Source organism: Rhinatrema bivittatum, chromosome 11 (genome assembly GCF_901001135.1).
Source record: "Rhinatrema bivittatum chromosome 11, aRhiBiv1.1, whole genome shotgun sequence".
Taxonomy (NCBI): Eukaryota; Metazoa; Chordata; class Amphibia; order Gymnophiona; family Rhinatrematidae; genus Rhinatrema; species Rhinatrema bivittatum.
The window spans coordinates 58,928,967-58,954,264 of NC_042625.1; the positions used below are offsets into that span (position 1 = coordinate 58,928,967).

The 25,298-nt window shown below is 40.7% G+C and overlaps 1 protein-coding gene across 1 annotated transcript in view; it reads left to right on the plus strand.

Moving 5' to 3' along the window:
* The window catches only part of KSR2 (kinase suppressor of ras 2), a 611,851-nt gene that overhangs the window by 278,086 nt on the left and 308,467 nt on the right, over positions 1–25,298 (plus strand). Inside the window, 3 exon segments of the mRNA XM_029571387.1 lie at positions 6,197–6,280; positions 10,548–10,615; positions 11,434–11,552. Coding sequence (XP_029427247.1) covers positions 6,197–6,280; positions 10,548–10,615; positions 11,434–11,552 — 271 coding nt within the window.

Sequence of the window (25,298 nt, forward strand, 5' to 3'; positions counted from 1 at the left end):
AATCCAATATAAAACAACAGGAAACATTTTTTAGGTTGTGTTTCTGATTTTATGAATTTGGAAAAACCATCTTATAAATCTGGTTCTGATGATTCAGAAACTACTAGTAAGCAAGTATGATCCAGGCACTTTTATTCTATAATGCACATTCTGGTTCAATTAAATCCAAGTAAACCCAGACCAAGATTAGCCAGGCTTCTAAAAGCTGCTTATTCAATACAGTAAATGGTTATTCTCTCCCATTTTTTAAATCTCATGTCCAAAATATTGTTGAAATATTGTATTATAGGGCATTTAAAATCCTCTTTATCATACAGAAAAAGCTTCACTACCAAACCAAGACATTAGAAAGAAATAATGGGATATTACCAAAGCAGCTGGAACGTTGCCATATCAGAATAAAAACTACTTGGAAACCCAGAATGTGACAGAGCTCACATGATTTTCAGAGGAGGCTCAAATAAAGGAGGATCCTGGGGGCAGTCCCATATGACCTGATACCAAAAGAGAAAGTGCAGTCACAAAAACATTATTGCATTTATAGATCACATTTAATAATTTACAAAGTTGTATCACTCTTCATGGTTTCTTCTTTTTTTTTTTTTTTAATAAGAAATACAACAATGCATTGCATTGTGAATCAAGCCTACATGTGTATTTGTCCTTTCATCAAAGGCAGATGCCCCTTCCGTATTGTTTTGCTCAGGGTCTCGGAAATCCTTAATCTAGACCAGATAACAGTGTGTAGTGGAATCAAATGGATGTTATGAAAAAAAGTTTGCTCAAGCTGAAGGTGCATTGGGTTTATCAGCCAACATCTGAAAGCTCAGGAGATTGTGAGTTACAGAAAAAGAGACCGGGAAATGTCTTAATCCCTCATTGAAATGCATTAATCATAAAGTTTTAGTGGAAGAAAGTGCAAACATTTTTTTCTTCCTTTAAAAGACATGATTAAAAATAAAACCAACAATCCAATAATTATAATATCACATCTCTAGTATAATACTGTGTACGTTTTGAATGATTATAGGTATGGTTAAACTGGGTCAATTTATCATCTCTGGCACTTGCTCAATGATAATATCTTGCTTGTATGACAATATCTGTCTTTCTCCAAGAACAAGCAGGACATCACCCCAGGTAGGTGGGGTGATGTCATCTGACAGAGCCCAGCCAATGAAGTTTTTGGCAAGCTCTGTTGAGTATGTGCATGGTATCCACATCACGGAGATTGTATAGGGCTCCCTACATTTCTTATTTTTCTGTGGAACCCAACGGTCATGCCTCTTTTCTCTGAAAAAATTGAGAAACGTTTGCATGTTTTTGTTGCAGGGCATCTTGATTTGCCTTATTCTTCTCAGCTTTTTCATCATTTTCTTGATTTTTTTTCAGCAGCTGCAATGAGTGTCTGTATCAATGTATCGGGTGACAGGCTGTTTTTTTTTCTTTTAAAAATAGTCATTTGCTTTTGCCTTGGAAATGTTTCAGGCTGATCTCCCCAGTACAGAAGAGGGCCTGCAGCTTCAGCAAGTGCCCCTCGTATGACCGCATCATATTTATCATGGATCCCCATGAGAGGGTGCTGTTCCTGTGGGATGAACACAATATCTTGGGTTGCTTCACATGTGGGAACATAATCCCTAGAGAACATCATTCCCAATTTATAGCTGATGGCAATCTCTCTGGGGAAAGTAGTACAGCTCATCAGCATTGGAGGCATGAACATTAGTATCGAAGGGCCAAGAAGCTACACCTGATGCCGGCAGTGCATCAGTATTGAGGAAGCAATGCGAGTTAGATAAAAATCACCAGGTGATTGCAGTTTTCTTGGATGTGTCTGCTGTTTTCATTTCAGTCTCATTTAAAATACTATTAGCCAGACTTGTTGAGGTTGGGATTGGAGGGATCCTTTTTGAAGGGATGTTCAAGTTATGATAAATCAGGATTCCTCTAAATGGTTGCCACTTCAAATGGAGTTTCACAAGGGTCCTGTCTATCTGCAATGCTGTTAAATATTTATGTACTTTATGCCCTTTGCTGGAGAAGATGAACATTATCTTCCATCTTTATGTTGATTATTTATAGTTGCTTTATCCAGTGACAACTAATCTTGAAACTGTCTGAGATATTGTTAAGGGAATAAATGAAACTATTCTTTGGATGAATCAGAATGGTTTACTGGTGAATGTTAAAAAAAACAAACCAAAAAACTGATATCATTTGCATGTACTGTAACTGGAAATTCTTCTTTTTCCATTTTCGTGGGTTTGATATTTCAGTTAGGGAATCAGTACACGACTTAATGGTGCTTCTAGACTCTGAGTTTATTATGTGCCCACAATTTCAAGCTGTGATAAGGAAAGACTTCTTTAAACTTAAGAAGCATCGTAGATTAAAACATGTTCTTGATAACAATGATTTCAGAATTGTAATGCAGGCCTTTGTTCTATCTTATTTGGCTTTTTGCAATGCCCTCTATATAGGACTGCCTAGGTGCTATTTGGGAGCATTACAGGTTTTAATGCATGCTGAGGCCCAAGTGATTTCTGGTTGTCCCCTTTTTGCTCACATATTGTCAGTGTTGAAAGCTTTACATTAGCTTTCAATCTTATTTTAGATTTGATTTAAAATGTTGTCATTTGTCCATTGGGTTTTATATGGAGAGAGTCCTGCATATATTTAAAACTCTGGTACATCCGTGTAGTCTATAATGGAACTTGAGTTCTGAAAGCCAACAATTAACTATCCCGAATGTTAAGGAGGCATGACTAGAGCAAACTTCCCACTGTGCCTTTTCTCAAGTAGCACCTGCTTTGTGGAATTCTATTCCTTTAGAACTACATTTAATCAATTATTATAAATGTTTTAGGAAGAGGTTGAAAGCTTTTTTTGTTTAATGATTCTTTTAAATGAGATATTTTATGTGATGCTATAATTATTGTTTTAAGATTGTAAGTATTGTTTTATGAACTGCTGTGATCCACTTTGAACAGCTTTTGATAATGAATGCATAATATAAGCATTTGTAAATGAATAAAATCAACATTGATCTCCCTCGACATCAAGTACCCATGGAGGCCAAGGGGATACACAAATGTCTAGGTTTTCCCACCCAATGTAAAGGAAGGATTCTGCTCACTGGCACTGGCATCAAAGAGTACCAATACTGAACATCAGGCATAAGAACATAAGAATTTGCCATACTGGGTCAGACCAAGGGTCCATCAAGCCCAGTGTTTGTTCTGTTTCCAACAGTGGCCAATCCAGGTCACAAGTACTTGGCAAGATCCCAAACAGTTAATAAATCCCATGCTACTATCACACATTGATAAGTAGTGGCTATTTCATAAATCTGTTTGATTAATAACAGTTTGACATGTCCAAGAACTAGTGTCTTTCTATATGTTCTGTGATTTTGTTCTTTAGAATAGCTTCTATGATTTTTCCTAGCACTGAAATCAGACTCACCAGTTTATAGTTTCCCAGATCACCCCGAGCCATTTTTAAAGATTGTTGTTAAATTGGCCACCCGAGTCTTCAGGCATGATGGATGATCCCAACAATAGGTTACAAATTACCAGTAACAGATCTGCAATTTCATTTTTGAGTTCTTTCAGAGCTCTGGGGTGTATACCATCTGGTTTGAGCGATTTTCTACTCTTTAGTTTATCAATCTGGCTTATTACATCTTCCAGCTTTATAGTGATTTGTAACAGTTCTTCTGAATTATCACCATTAAAAATAGTTTCTGGCACAGGTATCTTTCTAACATCCTCTTCAGAAAACACCAAAGCAATAATTCATTCAGTCTTTCTGCGATGGCCTTATCTTTCCTAAGTACCCCTTTAACTCTCAGTCATCTAACAGTCCAACTGACTCCCTCATAGGTTTCCTGCATTGGATATATTTTAACAAGTTTGCTTTATGAGCTATTGCCTCTAAGGCCAGCTTCTTTTCAGGTTCTCTTTTAGCTAGCCTTCTCAACTTGACAATAATTATGCTTTTTCCTATTTTCCTCAGATGGAGCCTATTTCCAATTTTTGAAATTTCTTTTTGCTAAAATAGCTTCTCTTACCTCATCTTTTAAACATGCCGGCAGTTGTTTGGCTTTTCTTCCACTTTTCAGTTTCAGAGTCATGGTGATATTAGTGGCCCACCGGAGATCAGCTTCCATGTAGGAGATTTGCAAAGCTGTGACATGTGAAGTTCACTCCATGTGTTCACTTACCATTACTGTTTTGATTTGGAATCCCATCGCAAAAGTAGATTTGATCAATCTGTTCTGTGGGGTCTTTTTGAGGATTAAGGCCTATTATTATTTTTCCCAGGCTGCCTTTCAAATACAGAAAAAGAAGAAATACAAAAAAGACTTGTTGCCACAAAAAATATTTTGCTGGCTGGCATTATTTTTTGTAGTTCTATTTTCCTCCTTTCGTTCATTAGCCTGTAGTTAAGAATTCCCCAACTGTGAGGACCTATTTTCCTCCTTTCGTTCTTAGCCTGTAGCTAAGAATTCCCCAACTGTGAGGACCTCACATCATGCTTATTCTCAGAAAAAGTGAAAATTGCTTACCTGTAATAAGTATTATCAGGACAGCAGGATATAAGTTCAACAAGTTCAACTCCCCTTGCAGTTGGTTCCTATTGCTATTAGCTATACCAGGGATAGGCAACTTCTATCCTGGAGTACCATAAACAGGTCTGGTTTTAATGCTATGCACAATGAATATGCATGAGATATATTTGATACAATGGATGTAGTATTTGCAAATATACCTCATACATATTCATTGTGTCACTCCAGAACTGGAGTTGCCTAATCCTGATCTATAAGAACTGAATGGGGCCCAACATGATGACCATAATGCAGGATAGCATACACACGCTCAGTAGAACATGAAAAAAAGCTTCTAGAAGCTATGATGAAAACTACTGTGGTCTGGGCTTAATCAGAAGACATCACCCCACCTACCTGTGAAGACTTACATCCTGCTGTCTTCAGAGAACCCCTGATACAGGTAAGCAACTTTCACTTTATCTTCTCAAAATAATAAAGGCTGTCCACGACAGTGTTCTGCCATAAATATAATAAATAAATAAATAAATAAATAAACAATACATTTGATCACTTTGTTACCTTTTGAGGTGAAGTATAGGGAAAGCAACCTGAGGCATGGATAGTGTGTGGTTCAAAGTATCATCTTCCTTATCTAGATTCTAGCTGAGTAACTATTTCTGAACTTTATTTTTCTTGTCTATCCCTTCTTTGTAACTTTCTGGGATTAGGCTGCCCTCACCACTGGCTGACAGTAAGGTCCCCTGATGTTGACTGGGATTTTGTTCCCCCTTCCCTTGTCAGGTGGGATCAGGTTTCTCTTGTTGCTGACTGGGATTGGAATCCCCTCAGTGCTGGCTTGGATTAAACTCCCCATATTATTGTTTTTGATCAACTATCTCCCCATCGCTGGCTGGTATCAGGCACCCTCAATGACAGAAGAGATCACGTTCCTTCTGCCTTGCTGGGATCAGAGTCCTGGGTGCTCAAGACTGTCCCGCGTCTTTGGCTTCGTCAGGGAATGACAGGTGACATCCTGGGGTGTAAGGTTGATACATGCCAAAAGAAACTGTCTGAATCTCTTCCTGCTGCATTCTCCTAATCATGCCCCTCATTCAGAAGAAAGTGTGATGTACTGAGGCCTGACTGGCACAGTATTCCAAATGGATATTTCTTTATTAGCTGTGTAGCATCACCTCTGGCAAACAGGATACTTTTTTCAATTTCATGCCCTGCTTGCTAGTATTTCAAACTCAGCTACTATAACAAAATAAAAACATTTTTAAATACTGTAAATGTTTCATTATAGTTATGGAATGCCTGATGATAACATGGGCTGAACAACTAGGCTTATAGAATTACAAATAGTTATATGTGCATCATCATCCCTGTTTTGTTAATTATCATCCTAATGCATTCTGGGAGTTGTAGTCCTTTCTCGTTGACTTGTAGGGTACTAAATTCCAAACTAGGGTGGGAGTTAGAAAATTAAGACTGGTATCACTGAGATAGTACCCAGCTATACCTGCTGATCATAGGCAATAATAGAGGATGACTTCTCCTTATTTGAAGTTGGTTTAATGGTTATTTCCCAAATGCTGTGTTCAATGTTTTGAAGTGGTTTTTTTTGTTTGTGTTCAGGTTTTCTACCAAATACTGGATGTCCCAGACCTGCACCGTCTGTGGGAAAGGAATGTTGTTTGGACTGAAATGTAAAAATTGCAAGTATGTCTATTCTTCCAAACCTTTTTCCTTTTTTTTGTGTCATATCGTAAAGGACGTGACAGCTCCACAGTCATTTCTGGTTATTCTATGAATCAGCAGCATCACACATCTACTTTTGGAGTTTTAACTGTTTTTGGGGATGCAAGCTACTGTCTCTGCAGTATTAAGTTCTGGCGATCACAATGATTGAGGTTTCAGAGTAAAATCATGTAATGATAATTAACTGTTTTTAGCATTGATGAATGATTATTTATTGAAATAAGCAAGCTTCAGAAGTGTAAGACTGATGGAAATTTTCTTTGAAGCATGCTTGGTAGGTCTGCTGTAGTATCTGTCTTCACCATTCCATAGCCTTACATTTTCAAATCTGTCATGTCTGACTCTCTTCTCTTTTTTATTTATTTAAAAGCTTTTTTTAATATTGTCTCCCAACCCGAATCAGGCTGCCCAAAGTGGTGTGCAACAATTAAAAACAATAGCAATACTATATAACAATAACAAAGTATAAATTAAATTATGAGCACAATATTCTTTCAAGTGAGCTGCAGTTAGAAAGAAAACTCCACCTACAGTGCTGATGTTAAAACAATTATTGGTAGGTCAGAAGCACGTGCATTCAGGATACCGAAGGTAGTTCAGCTGCTCTTTCCAGGCAGTGCAGAATACAGCTGCAAGACTTATCTTCCACTTTCCAAAATTTGATCTCATCTCCTCACTGTTCCAGACATGCCAGCCATTGCTAGTTCAGTTTTCATAATCTTACTGCCAACCAAACATTCCCTTCATATGCTTCTTACTTTCTGCCATTTACATGCTTAGGCATTCCCTTGTCCTCAGCATGTTAGCATCTTGTTCTAATATCCCTCCCATTGCATATTTTCTCATCTCCATGCCTTTTCCTTATTATCTCCTTTTTAGTGGGAAAAGTTATCCACAAGCAGTCAGCTTTCCCTTCTCTCTCTTCATCCTCCAACCCACCGAAAAATCCATCTATTACTCAGCCCTCTTGTAGTTGTTCAGATTTTTTATTCCATCTCCTTCTTTCTGTCTTTCCCCTTGAGTTTTCCTCTACTTTCCATTGCCTTCAGACTCTATATTATGTGCCATTTATGGTTTTGCGTGATCCTTTGGAATGCAGGAATGCATTAGGGAGGCGCCCAGGCAACATTTTCATTTCAGCTCATTCATTCATTTCATTAGTTTCAAACAAAAACAAAATTTGCTTGTTTCATTTGTTTCCCTTTTAAGTCAACATGGGAAGCAGTGCAGCCTATTTTAAGGTTCAAAATTGGGGTTTTCTAATCAATTCTAATGAAACCTCTGGGGAGACAATATTAGAAGGGAGAACTCCCAGGTATGAAAACTGTGGCAAAGTGGCACCAAAAATGGCATGAATAGCCTAAGGTACCATAAAGAGGCAAAAGATTACCAACAGTGGCGGGAATTCTTCAAGGCATCATCAGAGAACCAAAGCAGCACAAGAGTGTCAAGAACATCTCAAGGCTGCAAAAGAAAGGCAGAGATAACAGTGGGATGAACACCCCCCACCCCCACCCAAGGCAGCATGAAAGGGGAAAAGTGGCACCAAGAGTGCCATGAACATCCTAAGGAACAAAAGTGGCACCAAGAGTGCCATGAACATCCTAAGGAACAAATCAAAAAAGGTGCCTGTAATGGAGTGCCCTGTAGAAACCGTCAGAACACCTTAATAGACCAGTCCCAGCAGTCTGTGCCCAGTCCACCTTAACTCAGGGCATACTGGGTACAGGGTATCTCCTCTGAGCAGGAATAAAGCGTAGGCTCAGAGGAGAGCAAGGCAAGCCTTGGGGAGAAGGAGAAGGCAGCTCCTTAAACATAACTAATCTACTGAAGTTCTTTTGCTGTTATATTGTGAGAGAAGCAGTCTTATATTCTGTTTTGTGTGTAAAGAATAAAGTTATGCAAGAGGTATACTGCAGTCCAGACTGTGATTTTGTCCTCCAGCCAGTCATAGACCCCTCGTGCTTTGTGACTGCCAAAAACCCCCCAAAAACCCAGACACGGACAGAGGGTAAAACAGCAGAAATAGTGGCATGAAGACCCCAAAGCACCATGGATGGTGCAAAGCAGCCACCCGTGGTGGCAAGAACACCCCCAAGGTGTGGAGTCTGTGGTAAGTCAGCAAAGCTGAGTGTCTTCAAGACCCCTAATGTGTAGAGTCTTTGGTATTGCAGCAAGTCTGAGTAGAAGCAAGTCTTCCAAGGTGTATCATCTGGAAAAGGGAAGCTTCACTTTGATGGATCCTCCATCCAATGCTCCCTCTAAGGAATGACTAGGTGTGTGCAAATCATTTTTTTTGTGTGAGCAACAATTTTTTTAAACCAACAATTTTTGAGCACCAGTATTAGCGTTGCAGTTCTGTATATAGCAGAAAGAAACATTTATGTGAGCAACCATGTAAAACCTATGAGTGATGCCCCTAAATGTATTAGCAATCACTCATGCGGTCAGCTTAGAGGGAAGTATGCCTCCATCCTGTCTACTTGCCCTGTTTTCCTGCCTCAGCTCAGTCTTAGCTACGGCCTCATTCAGGAATTTATTGGTAGCTACTAGCTATACTTACTAGTCTTACTGCAGTACTTTTCAATGAGCCACAGACTCGACTGAGAAACAAAAATGAATGAAACTAAAACTTTTGTTTAATTCCTGTGCATTCTGCATTCATTTTGGGGGTCCAACAAATGAAACAAAAATGATCTCATTCCTTGCATTTTACTCATCTATTTCAAATGAATGCACAGCCCTAGAATGCATTAATAATCATCATTTTATATGTGGAAATATAAGTGCAGGAAAGATAGATTGTGGTTTTGGCTAACAGTTTTCCAGAATATAATAGTAACTCTTTCACATAAACAAGAAAATGAAATTTAGGATCCATCGTTGAATGTTGCTGGAAGAATCAATCTTATGCTGTCATTAATTCCCTGCAGGCACCGAGCTGCCAAATTTTTATTATATTTCATCAGGTGTCCGTGTTTTGTCCCCAGCTTCAGCGCTTAACTTTTTTTTTTTTTTTTTAATAACATTGTTCCTAGTTTATGTGTTAGAGACCTGGAAGGGCACATCCTAGCTGCCACAGGACCACAGTAGCAGAATCAAGGATAACAATTGTTTTATGCTTAATTAGAAACAAATAAGCTTTCAGCTAGGCACAATTTCAGCGTGATTATGTGCAGATATGCGTATACAAAAATGCACACGTGTGTGCGCATACACACACATACACACTATTATGCCTTAGCTGCAGGCATATTGAGGTCCATAGTCGGATACAGTCTGGCTAGATGCCTAACTTTAGGTCGGCAATTTGGTGCAACCAGACGTAGCCGGCTAAGTCATTCAGCTAACTTTGAATATTGGAGTTAGATGGCTAACTTAACTGGCTAACTCAACTCCTCCCAGTTGCGCTCCTGGAACACCCCTAACTTAGCTGGCTAAATTCAAGCCGTTTATCTTATTAGTCAGCTAGAATTTAGCAGGATAAGTGCCCAAATATTCATTTAGCCGGCTGACTTCTGATGCTTTTTGAAGTAAGGATCCTGTTTTTATCCTGTAACTTTTTGAAGTCTGTTTCAGTTTAGCCTCCACCACCTGTTCTAGGAGAGCATTCCAAGCATCCACTACTCTTTCCTGTAGGATGCTACAGATAGTAACACATTTGGCAATGCACATAAGTAGGTGTACATGTAGAAGGTGTAAATAGGTAAGTGCACATAAAGAAGCAGAGTACAGAATAACACGGAACATTCTAGTGAAGCAGATATCAAAGTTGAAGAATATATTACCATGCCATCATTCTGAAAAATAAACCACAGAAGGTCAGGAGAATATTCTTGACCCTACATTAATAATAGAACCCTATGGTTCTTCTAGAGCTATAACCAGGTCTGTTTTTCAGGGTAACCAACATAAACAAATTAACCTGAATCATAGACCAAATTTATTCAGATATAGCTGATGAATATTCATTGTGGATATACCTGACTCGTTTGCAGCCCTTGAGGATGGAAATAAATACTTAGGTGATAGTTTATTTTTAATGTTATAAAATTAAATAGTAAATCATCTAAATGTTCCTTCTTTATACATTTATCCATAAGTAGGAAGCCTGAGACATTCTAATAATTTGGGTGTAAAGTACAGTGGGAGGGAGTCATATGTTCACTGTGGAAGATGGATGCAGATGAGGCTTTCATGTCTCCTTGTATTTTATTTCTGTTCTCAGGTTAAAGTGCCACAACAAATGTACCAAAGAGGCTCCTCCATGCCACCTACTCATTATCCACCGAGGAGGTAAGGGGCTCCATATGCTGACAGGATGCGTCATTCCCATCAATACCTGAAAAAGTGACTCCTGGGTCAACAGTACTTTTTTTTGTTTTGGTCCAGATTTTATTTTTAAACTCTATATTGTTTATTTTTGATGGCAAGAATGATGCTCATGATGCTTTGTTTTATTTTTTTCTGGTTCATTTTGTAATTGTTTCTGGTGATAGTTTTGAAGTATTTATGACTTTATTTGATATATTTTAATTTGTACTTTTGCTAGGAGTGTGTTTATATTATTATAGTTGTTAATGAAGTTTGATGTCGTAACCTACTATGTGCACTATTGGTGGAAGGGCAGGAAATCAAGTCTAAAATGATAAGCAAATAAACTACTGTTGCATTCTGGGATTGGTAGTCTTCCTCTATTTCAAAATCAGGGCTGTAAATCCCAGAATTCTTCAAACAATTACAGTAGAAACACAGTCTCAGCATAAGAGGTATTAGATTTCTAATATATAGCATGAAATATTCTTTTTTTCTGACAGTGGAATAAAAAAGGAGTATTGTCCTCTCCCCCCTTCTCCAAATTGATTGTTAATTCTGTTGTAAATAGTTTGAAGTTTTCCTTCACTTTATTCTCTACCAGTGATCACAACATTTTTTGAGTAAGATAAGAATTTCTGTATTTTTGTAGCAAAGGCAAATGGGGACTCAGGAGATAAGATTCTGGATCAGCTTTTCTTACAGAGCTCAATAGGCTTTTTGTTGAAGCTGTAATAAATTTGATTTGCACCTGCCCAGTTCCAGCTCTACAGTTCACTTTGTCTGTTTTCATGTTGCAGCAAGATTAGTTCGTACAGAATCTGTGCCATGTGACATCAATAACCCCTTACGGAAGCCCCCTCGTTATGCGGATCTGCACGTCAGCCAGACCCTCCCCAAAACCAACAAAATCAACAAGGTAAGAAGAGAAGACTGGGAGGCCTTGGGAATTGCTTCCGACTCAAGTTATGTGGCACAGACATTGAACAAAGTGAGAATGGGGTTGAGGTATCACGCAAGGTGAAGCAGCATTGGTAAGTAAAGTGGCCAGAAATTACAATGCAATAAGAACGACAAGTGTGAACTTGAAAATAGAGTCAAGTGCACCCTCGACTCTGTGCTATGCACCATCTTTAATGAGAACCATTTATAGGCCTTCCTTGAGCAGGCCTCAGAATCTGTGAAACTGATTAGATTGAATTGTACAATGCAGCTAGCAGACACTACAGTGTACAAATCAACTCCTCTTGTTATAATTTTCATCGCTTATAAGGTCTAACATTCTTTAATAATGATGTCAATTTTATAATGAATAAATCTGAATGTTTCTATAACACCCCAACCCACCTCCTGAAAACTCACCCTGATCAAAGTGTCCCCCTTACAATGGTGCATATATCGAGTGTCAGGCTGAGACCTATAAAGAGTTAGCCTCTCTCTCTCTCCCTCCCTCGCTACTGAGGAGCAGTAGCAAAGTTATACTGATGACATAAGCTTTCTGGCTAAGGAAAATTCATGATTACATGCGTCCATGCTGGCCCCACCTCTGGAATGCCTATGCTCTGCTCCTTTTCCACCTACTTTTTCTGGACACATGAACATGAATGTACGCGTGTCCTTCCCAGCTATTAAAAATTTGCAATGCTTCCGCGATGCCCACTTTCAAACATATGTGGCCGTTTTTGCCTGTACAAGGCTTTTAAAATCTACCATAGACACAAAACGGGAGAAAAACCTTAATGAATCTGGCACTTAGCCAGATAAATTTATCTGGCCAGCCTTTGAGATATATTGAATAGTGCAGTCGTCTTATTCAATATATCTTATTGACTGGCTAGAATTTAGCCAGATTAGTGACCAAATCTTCATTTAGCTGGATAACATTTGAGTTATAAAGTATAAAGGATCCCTAAAAGAGAAACACAGTGAAAAATACCTGGTGAAACTGAGGGAGATGAAGAAAGAAATCAGGAAAGTAACATGTCAAGTGGAAAAAAGGATTGCCAAAGAGGTAAAGTGAAAACATTTTTCAGATATATCAGAGAAAGAAGGAAGGTCCGAAGTGGTATAATGAAACTAAAGAAATGGCTGAAATATTAAACAAATACTTCAGTTCAGTGTTCACTAAAGAAGACCTTGGAGAAGGACCGTTGCTGATAGACAAGGTCGTAGATGGGGATGGGGTAGACGGAACTCCATTTACAGAGCAGAATGTATGGGAAGAGCAGGCAAACTGAAAGTGGACAAGGTCATGGGGCCAGATGAGCTACATCCAAGGATACTGAGAGAGCTCAGAGATGTGCTGCCGGGACCACTGAAGGACTTTTTCAATAGATCTCTGGACACGGGAGTGGTGCTGCGGGAATGGAGAAGGGCGATGGTGGTCCCGTTTCACAAGAGTGGCAGCAGAGAGGAGGCTGGAAACTACAGGCCGGTTAGCCTTACATCAGTGGAGGGAAAATTAATGCAGATGCTGCTGCAATCTGGTGGGTTGCTGGACCCAAGGCAGCATGGATTCACTAGACAAAGGTCCTTTTCAGACAAATCTGATTGATTTTTTTTTTGATTGGGTAACTAGAGAATTGGATCAAGGAAGAGCGTTCAATGTGATCTACTTGGATTTCAGCAAAGCTTTTGATATGGTCCCGCATAGGAGGCTTGTAAATAAAATGAGAAGCTTGGGAGTGAGTGCCAAGGTGGTGGCATGGATTACAAACTGGTTGACTGATAGGAAATTGTGTAATGGTAAATAGGACCTACTCCGAAGAGAGAGTCATGTTAAGCGTAGTGCCACCAGGATCAGTGTTGGGACTGGTTCTGTTCAATATCTTTGTTAGCAACATTAGGGAAGGGATAGAAGGCAAAGTATGTCTATTTGCAGATGATACTAAGATCTACAACAGAGTGGACATGCCTGAAGGAGTAGAGAGAATGAAGAGAGATTTAAGAAAGCTTGAAGAGTGTTCAAAGATCTGGCAGCTGGGATTCAATGCCATGAAATGTAGAATCATGCAGCTGGGATGTAGTAATCCAAAAGAGCTATATGTAATGGGAGTTGAAAGACTGGTGTGCACGAACCAAGAGAGAGATCTTGGGGTGATAGTGGCTGGGGATCTGAAGGTGGCGAAGCAATGGGACAAGGCGATAGCTAAAGCCAGAAGAATGCTGGGCTGCATAGAAAGAGGAATAACCAGTAAGACGCCCTTGTATAGGTCCTTGGTGAGGCCTCACCTGGAGTACTGTGTTGAGTTCTGGAGGCCGTATCTCAAAATGGATAGAGACAGGATGGAGGCAGTCCAAAGAAGAGTGACAAAAATGATGTGGGGTCTGTATCAGAAGACCTATGAGGAGAGACTGAAGGATCTGAATATGTATACCCTGGAAGGAGGTACACGGGAGATATGATACAGACCTTTAGATACTTAAAAGGTTCTAATGATCTATGGACTTTGAACCTTTTTCATTGGAAAGAAAACAATAGAACTATAGGTCACGAAATGAAATTCTAGGGAGATGACTCAGAACCAACATCAGGAAATATTTCTTCACTGGGAGAGTGGTGGAGACCTGGAATAACCTTCTGGAAGAGGTGGTGAAGAAAAAAACAGTCAAAGAATTCAAAGGAACATGGGATAAAAAATATGCAGCTCTACAGGCTAGAGGACGAAAATGAGATAAGCGTGCAGCGGGGTAACTTGCTGGTACAGTGGTTACTACCCTTAGAAGAAGACATGGAGATTACTACCCTTAATCAATTTGCTTTGAGGCTTTAAATGCAACTGAAACATTGCCCCCCACTTAGACATCAAGGGGAAAAGAGGAATTGGATTCAGATGACAACAGAGGACCCAAACATCTGTAGTCTGAGATATTGATATGCAGACATATGGGAAAAAGTACAGGACTGCTTTTACGGCTAAGTCCTAAAGAAAACAAAAAGTGTGCATGGGGGTAACTTGCTGGTGTGGTAGTTACTACCCTTAACCAATAAGCCTTCATACTTTTGTTGCAACTCCAACATTGCTGTCCGCTTCAACGGCAGGAGAAAAGGGGCATTGGATTTAGACAATTACCAATAAGGGTCCCAACTTTAATCTGGAGAACTGATAAGCATGGGAGTAACCTGGACAGCACAGCAGTTACTATCCTTAACAGAAGGCATGGGATTACTAATGTTAACCAATAAGCCTTGATGCTTTTGATGCAATTGCAAGATTGCTTTCTGCTTCGGAGAGGGGATGGGGGATGGAAACATAGAAACATAGAAACGACGGCAGAAGAAGACCAAATGGCCCATCCAGTCTGCCCAGCAAGCTTCCCTCATTTTTTCTCTCATACTTATCTGTTTCTCTTAGCTCTTGGTTCTATTTCCTTTCCACCCCCACCATTAATGTAGAGAGCGGTGATGGAGCTGCATCCAAGTGAAATATCTAGCTTGATTAGTTAGAGGTAGTAGGGGTAGTAACCGCCGCAATAAGCAAGCTACACCCATGCTTATTTGTTTTTACCCAGATTATGTTATACAGCCTTTATTGGTTGTTTATCTTCTCCCCTGCCGTTGAAGCAGGGAGCTATGCTGGATATGCGTGAGGTATCAGTTTTTTCTTCTCCCCTGGCGTTGAAGCAGAGAGCTATGCTGGATATGCATCGAAAATGAAGTATCAGGCACATTTGGTTTGGGATAGTAACCGCCGTAACAAGCCAGCTACTCTCCACTTTGTGAGTGTGAATCCTTTTTTCTTTTCCCCTGCCGTTGAAGTTATGCTGGATATGCGTGAAGTATCAGTTTTTCTTTTCCCCTGCCGTTGAAGCAGAGAGCTATGCTGGAAATTCGTGATGTATCAGTCTTTCTCCCATGCCGTTGAAGCAGAGAGCCATGCTGGATATGCGTCGAGAGTGAAGTATCAGGTACATTTGGTTTGGGGTAGTAACCGCCGTAACAAGCCAGCTACTCCTGTCTTTGTGAGTGCAAATCCTTTTTTCCACATTTCCTCTTGCTGTTGAAGCTTAGAGTGATGTTGAAGTCACAGTAACCATGTGTATGTTTATTGAATAAGGGTATTGTCTCCAGGCAGTAGCCATCATTCTGGCGAGTCACCTACTCTTCATTGGCGGCCTCTTGACTTTATGGATCCACAGTGTTTATCCCACGCCCCTTTGAAGTCCTTCACAGTTCTGGTCTTCACCACTTCCTCCGGAAGGGCATTCCAGGCATCCACCACCCTCTCCGTGAAGAGGAAGAGGAATTTGGATTCAGAAATAACCAGCACGAGCCATGACTTTTTTACAGCCTTGCACAGACTTTAAGGAAAAAACACAGGACTGCTTCTACGGCCAAGTCCATAAATAAAGCATGTCAAGCAGCACTGAGTGATACATGAGGGTAACCTTCAAAGTGTGGCAGATACTACCATGGGAAGCTTGCTAGGCATGTTTTTCTGCCATCATATTTCTATAAGTTATCTGGCTAAATGCTTTTGAATATGAACCTCATGGAGTCTGCAGCTATCCCATGTCTAGAAGGGACATCTTGGGTGTGAGGAAGGTAAGGAATGTGTGCATGATGAACTGGATATTTTATCTTTGGGACTGCAATTGATTTCATTATACCTGGTATTTTCTTCCTAAGAAACAGAACCTTAAGTCACTACAAACTATTTCTTAATACATTTTCTTTACAGCATGTAATAGTTACACTCTCCATTGTCACAATTTAGGGTTTTAATAAATGTGTTACTCTTCTCTTCTAAATTCTTTAACCGGATGATTAAATCTAATTGGAATCCATCAGATCTATTCCATTTCTTTTTGTGAAGTAGTTTTGTTTTGGTTTTTTTTTAGCTTCCTTCCCCTTTAGTAATGAGATAAATGTATTCCAGTTTAGATGTTAGTATCAAGACCTAGTTTCATACTTTTCAGTCCTTTGGGTCAGCAATCTCCTCTTGTCCTTAATGCAATACCTGAAGGGTACTCTCCCAACTCCTTTCTCCTCTATTGAATCTCCTCAAGATGACTGTGGTCCCCTGAATACTGCTACTGGTGGTCTTCTCTTACTAACTCCTCCTCCTACAGAATGAATGTGGATTCATTTTTCCTTGAGGACACAGATCCCCCTGAATGGGAGACAGCATTTCCTAAAGATATTGGATAAAAACTAAGCCCTGGGCCCTAGGGTACTTAGATAAAACAAAATCAAAGTTCCTGAAAAGGGAAACAAAAAAATGAGGCAGATAGGATGGAAAATAATTCCTCCTCAACAAGAAAAACGTTTCCATAAACCATGGGAAAACCAGTGAAGACACCCTTGCTTCTTTACTTCACCTAGACCTCAATTACAGAGATCCAAGTTCATTTCCCTGAAAAAAATAACCAAAAAGGGAACAGCAAGAACACATTGACTCTAGGAGGGTTGACTTAAGATGCTACAACTTTAAATGGTGGCATGGGTTTATAAAGGCTGGGAGCTCACAACCTATAGCCCAAAGGGGGTATGGGGGGGGGGGGGGGAGAGCTAAACTTTAACTTTGTTTTCTCCATAATAAATGGATCATTCCTTCTGCTAGAGATCCTTTAAGTTTTCTACATATTGTTTAGATGGGAAGCAGCTGAGGGAAATTATAGTTCTGACCCTGCTTCAGGTGATAGCCAAGCTCTGATAACTGGCTGCAAATAGTATTATGTGTGAGTACTTACATATAACAGGTGGTGGAGGTGGGTGAGGGGGTACGTTTATGGAAACAGCAAGGAGACCAAGCTAGCTCACAGCTGGGAGCTATTGTGTGAGAGCCCTCAAATAGCACATTATCTTATATTTCTTATACAACACAGGACAAATTAGTCATCTTGCAGGCAGATATCCATTGAAAGGTGGGTCTTTCTGAGATATGTGCGGAGAAGTCCATGAGGGGATTTGGAGATTGAAGCAGGGAGCTTTGTGGAGATAAGCAGAGCCCTACCAAGGAGGCTAGCCAGTGTGAGCAGGGAAAAGGTTAAGCTTAGTGCTAACAGAGAAATCAGACTCCTGTATTAATTCAGGTAGGCCTTCATTTCTGTGGGATTAACACCGTTTTTTTCCATTTTTTTGACATCTCCAGCTTTTTGGACATAGAGATGAATTATTTGAACTTGCTGCAGCATATGTGCTCCTTGACTCCCTGTGCTGTGCTTTTAGCAAAGGGGAAGCATACCCGAATGTTCTCTCTGTACGTTCAAACTTAGTACCTGATTCACTAAGAGGTCCACATTCAGTCACAATCCGTCTAGCAAAGTTAGCCGGATAAACTTATCTGGCTAACTTTGGAGGTATATTCAATAGAGAGACTGCACTATTGAATATAGCCTCTAACTATAGCTACCTAACTTTAGGACAGCTCTTTCACCCAACCAGACTTAGCCGGCCAAGTCATCCGGCTAAATACTGGAGTTAGCTGGCTGAGTTAACTGGCTAACTTAACTCCTCCCAGTTATGCCTCTAGAATGCCCCTACCTTAGCTGGCTAAATTCTAGCTGGTTATCTTATTAGCCGGCTAGAATGAGGTTGAATAAGTGCCCAAATATTAATTTAGCCGGCTAACTTCTGAGTTTTTGTTCCATAGAAACAAAATAGGAGAAACGTCTTCATGAATTGGGCCCTTAGATTGTGAGCCCCCTGAGGATAGTGAAATACCTACAGTACCTGAATTTAATCTGCTTTGCTAAACAGCGGAATATAAATCAAATAGATAAATAAAAGAAACCCCTGCTTGTGGCTTGGCTGTACTCACATATTTAGCCCTTTGGGGAGGTACATAGTAAATGTAGACTTCAAACTATGAAGTGTTGTGTCCCTTATTTGGTTGGTCATTCAGGGGTGTTAAGTATGGACAGCATACCCAAATAACCAGGAGTTACAGAAAGACTGCTATAAGGGTAGATGAGAGGAGAACCTGCATGGCAAATTTACATGCATGGCTATGTGTGGGTGAGAGAGTAATTGATATATGTTATCCTTAAAGGGGCTTTATTGTATGTGGAAATGTATCAAAGCATGCATAAAAAAAGAGACATGCTGAAATATAAAAATAATAGAGGTCAGTATTCAAAGCCATTTAGATGGATAATTGAAAAGTTATCCATTTAAATGGCAATCCCGGCATATTTAGAGACTAGTTATCCGGTTAGAATTTAAGTCGGGGGCGTTTTGGGAGTAGGCGGGATGTGTTTCAGAGAGGAGCGGAGTTAGCAGGATAAGTTAACTGGCTAATGCCAATATTTGAAGTTAGCCGATTAACTTATTTGGCTAAGTCTGGTTATGCTGCGGATCTATTCTGAAGTAAGCCGGATAAACTTTTCCAGCTAACTTTCAGATACTCTGGTCATCAAATCTCAAAAAAGATATAGTTGCATTGGACAAAGTGCACAGAAGGGTGACAAAAATGATAAGGAGGATGGAACAGAACCTCTATGAGGAATGGCTAAAGAGTTAGGGCTGTTAAGTTTGGAGAGGAGACGACTGAGGGGGGATATGATAGAGGGACTTGAACTGGTTAATGTAAATCAGTTATTTACTCTCTCAGATAATAGAAGGGACTAGGGGGCACTCCATGAAGTTAGCAAATAGCTCATTTAAAACAAATCAAAGACAATTATTTTTCTCTCAGTGCATAGTTAAGCTCTGGAATTCATTGCCAGAGGATGAGGTTACAGCAGTTAATGTAACTGGGTTTAAAAAAGGTTTGGATAAGTTCCTAGAGGAAAAATCCATAAACCGCTATTAATAAGGAATAGTAGCTTGAGATTTATTTAATGTTTGGGTACTTGCCAGATACTTGTGACTTGGCTTGCCTTGGTCTGATCCATTATGATATATTTTATGTTCTTATGTTCAAAAACTGTGTGTCAGTACATCTTATATGCTCCAGGGTATGATATGCATGATTCTACAAGGAATTAGATGGCATTGCATTAATGGGAGTGGTGGAGGCAATGGTAAGTGCTCCTAGCAGTGGAACACCCATATCCTATAGGGGATGGAAAGGCCATAGATACTGGGTTCCCAGAGATATGGAAGCTTCTTTAAAATGGTCTTGTAACACCTGATGGCCTAGGTAGTGTTTGTGGCTTAGAGTAGGCCCATCATCTGGGTTTTTTGTGTTGGGATGTGCCCTATTTAGTAAGATGGACCCAAAAAACAACAAGGAAGGCAATCTATAAAAGCCATGAGGGTAAACAAAGAAAATAGATGCCGATAGTCCTTCAAAGTGATTTATTGAGACGGAGACGGATTGTATTAAAATAGCCCAACTCTGGCTGAGTTTCGCCACATGTGTGTGGCTGCCTCAGAGGCTACAACAAATAATCAGATCAAATTACTTAAAATACATAAAAACACATATATATCAACTTGAAGGACTATCGGCATCTATTTTCTTTGTTTACCCTATATAGTAAGATGTCAAGGGCCGGATGCTGCCACTTATCTATGGGTCTTTGTTGAATGGGAGGCATTGAGTTTGCCTGGTAAAAATATAAGGAGTAGGATCTAACACGCTCTTGAATTTCATACAATGCCTGTGAGTGCATAACAAATAGTGCTTCATGACAGTGCTGCCTGTGACACAGATAAAATGCAAAGATTTATTTTTTTGTATTTTTTTGTTTTATTTTGTACATTGCTTTGGGTGATAAGATTTTTATCTGGAAAGCGATCAATAAATGTCAATAAATAAATAAATAAATAAATAAAAAGAGATGAAGTATCTAGAGTGTTTCTTGAAGCTAAAGGCAGAGACTGAGTATTGTATGGTGGCAGGGAAATAGTGGGAACTGTGATGTAATCTGGAAATCAAGAAATCCTGCTGAGATCTCCCTGAGGGTCATATTATAACCCTACCTCTGTGCCCTCCTGCCAGGCATACAGCTGGATGAGCTACTTTTCTTTGGAGCTCCCGTGTCACCTTCTTCATGTCCTCAAGCTGCACAGAGACATTGGAATAGTTATTAGATCAATGTAGCTGAGTCAGTCACCTCACCAAAGGTATCCTTCCATTTATTAACTTATTAAATGAAGCCTTGAGGGCTCTAGGCTTTCCCTGTGGGCAGCTACCGGTATATGTGGTGTGCTGTCATGTGCCCAGGATGTGGAAAAGCTGGTCCTCATAGATCACCACCAAGGACGCAAGGTTATGCATGTTCCTGGTGGTGAAATTCGGCTGCCTTGATGTGGGGGCCATCTCAGAATTATCCCGCCCCAGAAGAACTGGAAGCATGTGTATATGCAGAAAAACATACATGCATACGTTCGCAATTTTTCGAAAATGTGTGCGCATATGAGTGTACATATGCACGAACATTTGTGCATCTTGTTCACATATGCACGTGTGTTTTCTATAAAAGATATGCATATTTTATTTTTTTATTTACAAATCTATTTTATTGAATTTTCCCATGTACAAGAAAGATAAGAGAACAGTCAATTCACATGAAGAAGGTGTACTCTTCTCATTTTCATGTGCTACTAGGTCATGGTCTTATAATATACAATTAATAGATTTAACATCAACATTTTTCAAACAATCCATACACCCTCCCTTCCCCCTCTTTATCCCCCACTTCCCCCCAACCCCACCCAAACCCTGGAACTTGGGTGACTATTTTTGAACCTCTGGAAACCATTCAGTTGGTATGACTCACATTGTTTCTAGTACATAATGTTTAGAAAAAGGCTACATGCCCTATGGGGCAATGCTTGTATATAAAGATCCCAGACTTTCAAAAATACTCTTTGCCTAATGGTCAAATAAGTCTTCTCCACATAACATTCCGTGGTGCACTGGTGATGTACAGCTATCTTCAGTTGTGTAACTGTGGGAACCTCTGGGAACATCCACGTTTGAAGAATAACTTTGTTTGCTAATAATAGGATTTTTCACCTCCATTGCATAATATGTACATTAGGAAAAATGAAGTTCTGAAGCTCATCAAACAGAAGGCACCGGGCTTTCAAAGGAATTAGTGTCACTATTACCCACTATATGTATATCTGCACCTTACCCCATAATACCTGTATAACTGGGCACGACCAGAACTGATGCCCCAAGGTACCTCGTACAACTTGACATTTGGGACACTTGTCAGACTGAGATAATCCCATGGTACATGTTACGAGCGCGCGCGGGCGCGGTCGTCTCAAGAGGGTGGTGAGCCCTTGGGCCACGGCGAAAGCTAGGGAGGAGCCCCAGCCACACCGTGGGAGGTGAGCTGGGCAGGCATGGTGAGCCAGGCGGGTACAGAAGCAGGCACAGAGTCTGACCCTCAGCCGGACCTGCACGCCCATGGTAGCCAACACGGGGAAGTTGACTGATGAACGGTCCTCCGACTGTTCCCGGCCCTTTCGGACCTGCCGCAGGGAACGGCAATGGGCAGCAGGCCGGACAGAGGCGAGGGCAGACAGAGTCCTTTACACTGAAGACGTCAGACGGGGGCTGAAGCAGACATCGTAGACAGGCTGAAGCAGACATCGTAGACAGGCTGAAGCAAGACATTGTAGAAGAGGGCAGGAAGGAAGACACGGGCACTGTCCATTAGGGCGCCCTACTCAGCCTGCACAGCTGGACTGGTCACGGACCACCCCGTCCCATACGCGCCCTACTCAGCCCAGGAAGACTGGTCGCGGACCACGTTGGGAACAGGAGAGTGCTGGGAAGATCCAGGCGAACAGGAACTCCGATGCTGGGATACTGACATCCGAAGCCCCTTCGGCTGGCAGGAACAGAAGCTCAAGGGCCCGGGGGACGAATCCCTCCTGTTGGCCACTCCAGGGCCCAACAGGACAGAAGGCTCAGGAAACCAGACGAAGACACAGGGCAGAACAACCGGAACTGGAACAGGAACGGAATCAGGCAGCTTCAGGAACAGACATCAAAGCAAGGTCAGGAACAGACATCAAGGCAGAGACACTGGACAGGGATCCATCAAAGCAAAAGTGATCACGGAAGACCTGGATCAGCAAGGTTACAGACGACTGTAGGACCTGATCCGCAGGCCCGTTGCAAAAGAAAAGGAAGTCCTTATATACTGGAGGTAGAAGGCAACTCCCTGGGAGGAGCTTGCCAGGACCGCCCACCGCTGGCCCTATAAATAAGGAGGAGAACTGCGGGCCGGCCCCTAGGAGAAGGGCGTCGCCAGACAGGAAGTCCAAACGCTGGCATGCAAGCCACAGGCACAGCCAGGCCTCTCAGGCCCTGGAGCAAGTCCCGGGTGGAACACAGGCGAGGCCCTGGCTTCGGAGCGGCCTCCGGGAGGAAGGTGAGAGACCACCTGTAGCGCAGCAACAGGGGGGATCGCAACAGTACAAGCACGAGCATTAGGTACATAAGCTCTCATCAAAAATTTATATTGTTTTCTGGAGTCTCACATTATATGTGAGAGAGCGAAGTGTAGAAAATAATTTTGCAGAATTATCTGATAAAACATCTATATCAATCTTCTATTTCTACCCCCTTTTTAATATTATCATTTTCAATAGGGGATTCCTTCTTTAATAATAATTTATAAAAATAAGAAATGGTATGTCAGCCTGGGTCTTCCAGATCAAATATCTCAAAATTATTTCTCGATTTCTATGAGGTAGATCATGTAAATCCAAGGATTGCATATAATGCCAAATCTGGAGATATGCATAGGATTGTTTATTGTCCAAGTCAAAGGCATTTTTAAATTCTTGAAATTTCAAGATCTCATTAGACTCATTTAATAAGTCTACTAATAAATGTATATCTTTATTGCCCCATTCTTTAAACACTCTACATTGAAAGTCTGGGACAAAGTCCCTGTTATATAAGTAAGTAATGTGATACTCTTCAGCGTAATTGGAGTTTTGAACATAAGCACCTCCAAGCTTTCCAAATAGACATGACTAATGTACTGTTCTGTGCACAAGGAGACATATGTGCCCAATTACCATGGAAAAGAAAACTGGGATCTAATGGCAATGTTATCTCCCTCTCCATGTCCAAAGGTATATAAAATGTTGAGCTCAGCCAATCTTTAAGTGTTGTAAATTAAAAGCTGTTATACAGTTGCAGGTTAGAGAGACCAAGTCCTCCTTTGTCCCAGTTTCTCATCAACGTAGCAAGGGCAATTCAGGGTTTCTTACAGTGCCAAATGATCTGCCGTATCAATTTCTCAATCCCTGACATCTCCCTTTTTGTTAAATGCATAGAAAGAGCTGTAGATTTACATATTGTCCCTTTTCCGGTCATTAGTTCAAATTTGATCATGTTATGATCATTATTGCCAAGTGGTCCCACTACCATTACCTCTCACCAAATCCTGCGTCCCCCTAAGAGTTAGATATAAAATTATTCCCTCTCTCATCAGTGCCTGAACCAATTGCTCCATGAAGCAGTCATTTATTCCATCCAGGAACTTTACATCTCTAGCATGTCCTGATGTTACATTTACCCAGTCAGTATTGGGGTAATTTAAATCTCCCATTATTACTGCACTGCCAAATTGGTTAGCTTCCTTGATTTCTCTTAGCATTTCATCATCCGTCTCATCATTTTGGCCAGGTGGATGGTAGTATACGCCTATTATAATATTCTTACCTAACACACATGGGATTTCTTCCCATTTAGATTCTACTTTGCATTTAGTCTCTTGTATGATCTTTATCCTGTAGGACTCTATGCCCTCCCAGACATAAAGTGCCACATCCCCACCAAGTTGATCCTCCCTTTCATTGTGATATAATTTGTACTCTGATATAGCACTGCCCCATTGGTTATCCTCATTTCACCAGGTGTCTGGGATGCCAGTTATGTCTATCTCATCATTCACTGCTATACACTTTAACTCTCCCATTTTACTTCTTAGACTTCTGGCATTAGCATACAGACATTTCAAATGTTTTTTGTTTGTATTAATAACCTGCTTTTCAGTTGGTAGGGATAATTTGGAATGCTTTAGCTCAGATGATTCTTTACTTAAAGGCACTTGGACTACTTTTGCTTTTAATGAAACCTCTTTGTTGGGATGCCCTAATTCTTCTGCTTCATTAGTATTCTTCAAAGATATTTTAATCTGAACAATGCACTGCTGAGTGTCTGTCAGCTTTTCACCTTGTTCTAGTTTAAAATCTGCTCTATCTCCTTTTTAAAAGTTAGCACCAGCAGCCTGAGTCCACTTTGGTTAAGGTGGAATCTATCCTTTTGGAAACATCTCCCCCTTCGTGAAAAGTTCATCCATTTCCTTAAAAAACTGAATTCCTCTTCCCTACACGTTTATCTCATCCATGCATTGAGACTCTGGAGCTCTGCCTGCCTCTGGGGACCTGCACGTGGAATAGGGAGCATTTCGGAGAATTCCACCCTGGAGGTTTTTGATTTAAGATTTCTACTAAAATCCTAAATTTGGCTTCCAGAACCTCCCTCCCACATTTTCCTATGTTGCTCATTCTCACATGTACCATGACAGCCAGCTCCTCCCCAGCAAATCTAAAATCCTATCTAGATGATGCATGAGGTTCACCATCTTTGCACCAGGCAGGTAAGTTACCAAGCGGTCCTCACATCCAATAGCCATCCAGCTATCAACATTTCTAATTATCAAGTCACCAGCCCTTCCCTCCTGGGCAGTAGCCCTGGGAGACTCGTCCTCTGTGTAAGAGGACAGGGCATTACCT